We start from the raw sequence: 3,798 nt of genomic DNA on the forward strand, positions 1-3,798 counted from the left end.
GGGGGGCAGCCGTGAAAAACTGTCTCTTGGAAGACCTGGCGAGCCGAGCGTCGCGTTTGCCGCTGGTGACACAGGAAGCCAACACTCACTCACTCACTCACTCACTCACTCACAGACACTCACTCACTCACACAGCGCTGCTTTTCAAACACCACGGCACACCCGACCGGGCCGGGCCGGCGTCAGTCCCGTGACTCGTCCCCGCCCGTCCTCCAGCCGTACAACCGCGTACGTTTTTCCCATTCAAAATATTCACCCCCCCCCTTTTTCCGAAAAAAAAAACCAACAACCAGGTGCGCACGAGTAGGACAAAAAAGGACATAAAGCGCTTCGGCGATGGAATGGAATATATCGACATCCACCGAACGAACGGCGATTACAAACTTAATCCCTCGAATCTCGCGAGATTACACGTTCCAAGTAAGTGTCCGCGACGACCCCACCGCACAACCTCTCTCGCGGGGCGTGCGAGGCTTTCTGCGCGGAGAGGGGGGCGGGGGAGAGTAGGTGGAGTGTGAGGGGCGGCGGGGGCGAGGCGGAAGTCGGCGAAAGCCCCCGCGGCAGGTAGGCAACCCGCTACACTAATTGCGGCCGGGAGCCACTCCAGATCTGGAGGACCCATTCACACCGTCACGCTCCAGCCAGGGCCCCCCCGCCCACCCCTCCACGCCGCACCGCACACACAAGTGGTTTTAGGGGCCAAGTTCAGAGCGTTACTCGCTCTCTCTCTCTCTCTATCTCTCTATCTCTCTCTCTCTCTCTCTCTCTCTCTCTCTCTCTCTCAGACACACGCAAGTGTGCTGTAACACGCCCTGGTGTACGACTTTGTTGCGCGGCGGGCCAGAGGAGGGCGGCGATGGCTCACGAGCGGATCCCTGCTAGGTGGAGGCCAGAAGGGGGAACGCCCCCGCCAACCCCTCCAGAGCGACCGAGGTGGGTTGGGAATGTCAAATGGTAATGGTAATACGAGGGCACCGCTACCGCTTATGTCTGATCCGGACCATTTTTGGAGTTTCAGTTCGCGCTGAAAGCGCTTGACAGGACGTTCTGCATGTCGTTACGGAGGTACGTCCTCCAGGCCACCTTTGGAGGACCCATCATCTGGATCCCGAGATGGCTTCGCGACGAGCCCCAAACGAGCTGGGCATGATCCTCATGGAGGGGCGACCTCCTCTCGGGCAGGTCGTCAGCCCGCGTCCTCCAGGCCACCTTCTGGAGGACGCGCACCCGCCGCCGCCGCAAGTGTGCCCATGGCAAACGCGCGCCGAACCATCCGGCGCACCGACCGATCTCTGGCTGGCGTCCGGAGAGGGAGGAAGGGAGGGAGGGACACAGAGAGAGGGAGAGGGAGAGAGAGAGAGAGAGAGAGAGAGAGAGAGAGAGAGAGAGAGAGAGAAGAAATAATAATAGAAAGAGACGACGCGGCGCAAATAATCCGACCGCACGTCCGCGTCGAGAGGCGCACGGCCTTGACCGAGGCGTTCATCGCCTGCGCGCTGGGGCTGGGGGTCACCCCGCCGGCACGGAACGCACCAGCCGTGTGGCACCTAGCCGTGGCACCTAGCCGTGTGGCACTCAGCCGTGTGGCACCAGGCACCTCACACCTGCATGACTCAGCTGCTCGGCAGAACCATCGGCGGCGGCCTGCGCCTCCTGGCCTCCACATATTAATAGGCAGGCCGGGCATGGCGGAGCCGCGCCACGCGGCCTGCTGGCCAAAACCGCAGAAATAGAACGCCGCCGTCATGTCCGGGAGGAGCGAGCGAGGGAGGGTGCCGCCGGCAGGGTCCGCAGGATGCACCGCCGCCGGCCGGCAGGCTGGGTGCCACTCCCCTGCCCCCCCCCTTTTATCCACAACCTCCAGGACGGACAACGGGTGGCGAACAAACGCGGGAAAGTAAGCACCAACTATGCCTTTGCGTTGATTGCGAGAGACAAACGTCCAAACAGACTCGGCGGCAGAGACCTCGTCCTCCGCCCAGTCCCAGTGGCCCGCAGCGCAGAGCACACCACATGTGCGCGGAGGAGCGTCCGCGACGAGGAGTAGCGCCACCTGCTCGGGCCATCGGCCGCGACGGACCTGCCGGCGCGGCGTATCCACCTGCTGCTCGCCCGAGCTGCGCAAGCGGGGTAGCGACGAAGGCGCGCCTTCCGGGGGTGTTGCGGAGCTGACTGTGTCAGCCTCGCGCCTCCGCGAGCTCAGGGCGGGAAATTGAGTAGGATTTGAATAAAATGTCATCACACGCCGTGCCGTGGCTACATACTGAGATCAACCAATAACGACAGCTTGTGACAAGAAACAAAAGGAAGAGGATTAGAAAAACCAAGAATAACTCGCACAAATCGCAAAAGCTTCCCCTTGGTCTGCGGCGGGTACAGCGGCGCCTTGTAGTAGAAAGTGGAAGAGCGCCTGCATGATTTTCGCCCGGCATTGTTAGGCGGCGCTGCGTTTGCACGAGTTGCAAGAGTTGCAGAACTACAGAACCTACAGGAGGACTGCCCAGTCGCATAAGAGACGCGCGATGCAGGACACGGAGAAAGTTTCAGGACCTGCAGCGGGGCGCACCCCAGAACCTCCGTCGCCAGCCGCCCCGCGCCCGGAGAGCTCTCGCATGAGCGTCCTCGCCAGCGGGTACGAAGGGACCACGAAAGGGCCTCACAGAAAGGTGGTCGGGGAGGCCAGTGTTCTATAGATGGGGTGAATCAAATCACATGGGTCCTCTCTCCCCCAGCATGAAGCAGGTCTGGCGGTTCAGCGGCCCCGGCGCCATGATCAGTACGTCATATTTGAACTCGGGCAGCATCGAGGCCAACGTGGAGTCCGGGTCGGGCGCGCAGTTTCAGGTAGGACTTCACTAGAAAAACTAATGTGACATGTGTCGTGTCACGTAAATTGATGCGACTGGTTTAGGTCCTACCACGAAATGTGATAAAGGTTTCGGTCGCACCAATTAACGCAACATCATAGCTAAGAGGCATAGGAAAAACACGTAAGAGATAACACCAAAACGTGGCCAAAAATGGTCAAACCATACATGCGACATACCAAGTATGTCACATAAATTTATCTAGTGTCGTTGCCGTCTTTGGCCTACACAGTGTGTCGTCCTTGCGCAGCTGCTGTGGCTGAACCTGCTCACGGCGTTGATGAGCGTGCTGCTGCAGCGTCTGGCCCTGCGCCTCGGAGCCGCCTCCAAGCACCACCTGGCCCAGCACTGCACCACCTTCTACTGCCTGGCGCCGCGCTACTTCAAGTGGGCCCTCATGGAGGTGGCCATCCTGAGCTGCGACATGCAGAACGTCATCGGCACGGCCGTCGCCCTCAACATCCTGAGCAGGGCCTAGTACGCCTCCCTGGGGTCGCGCGCGAGCACGCGCCAGCACGCGACGCCCACAGTGTCCCCCTGTCCGCAGGGGTCGCGCTGTCGCTGCTCGACACCGTCGCGCTCCTGCTCATGGACAGGGCCGGGCCCCACATGCTCCAGGCCCTCTTCGGCTTCTTCCTCATCATGATGGCCGCCACGTTCGGATACGAGGTGAGCGAGCACCACGTTGTTCGGAGAGAGCGAAACGAGAACAACAACCCGAGCGGTCTTTCACTCAAAAAAAATCACACCCATAGAAAAAAATCACGAAATAATCGTAACAAATCATGAAAAAAATGATGAAAAATAATCAAAAAATCATATAAAAAGTCAACAAAAATGTCGGGAAACATCACAAAAATCACAAAAAATCACAAAAAATCACAAAAAATCACAAAAAATCACAAAAAATCACAAAAAATCACAAAAATAA

At 58.9% G+C, this 3,798-nt stretch overlaps 2 protein-coding genes across 2 annotated transcripts in view; both read left to right on the forward strand.

Moving 5' to 3' along the window:
- Positions 1-2,733: 2,733 nt before the first annotated feature.
- On the forward strand, positions 2,734-3,345 carry LOC113212793 (natural resistance-associated macrophage protein 2-like). The gene is made up of 2 exons (XM_052270152.1): positions 2,734-2,844; positions 3,118-3,345. The coding sequence occupies exons 1-2, from the start codon at positions 2,734-2,736 to the stop codon at positions 3,343-3,345; spliced, it is 339 nt and encodes a 112-aa protein (XP_052126112.1).
- Positions 3,346-3,476: 131 nt separating this feature from the next.
- Positions 3,477-3,798, forward strand: part of LOC113212790 (proton-coupled amino acid transporter-like protein CG1139) — a 3,625-nt gene continuing 3,303 nt past the window's right edge. The window contains exon 1 of the mRNA XM_052270153.1: positions 3,477-3,536. Within this exon, the coding sequence (XP_052126113.1) occupies positions 3,477-3,536 (60 nt within the window). The remainder of the gene's footprint in view (positions 3,537-3,798) is intronic.

This window comes from Frankliniella occidentalis, unplaced genomic scaffold (genome assembly GCF_000697945.3).
Source record: "Frankliniella occidentalis isolate FOCC.00 unplaced genomic scaffold, Focc_3.1 Scaffold112, whole genome shotgun sequence".
Lineage (NCBI taxonomy): Eukaryota > Metazoa > Arthropoda > Insecta > Thysanoptera > Thripidae > Frankliniella > Frankliniella occidentalis.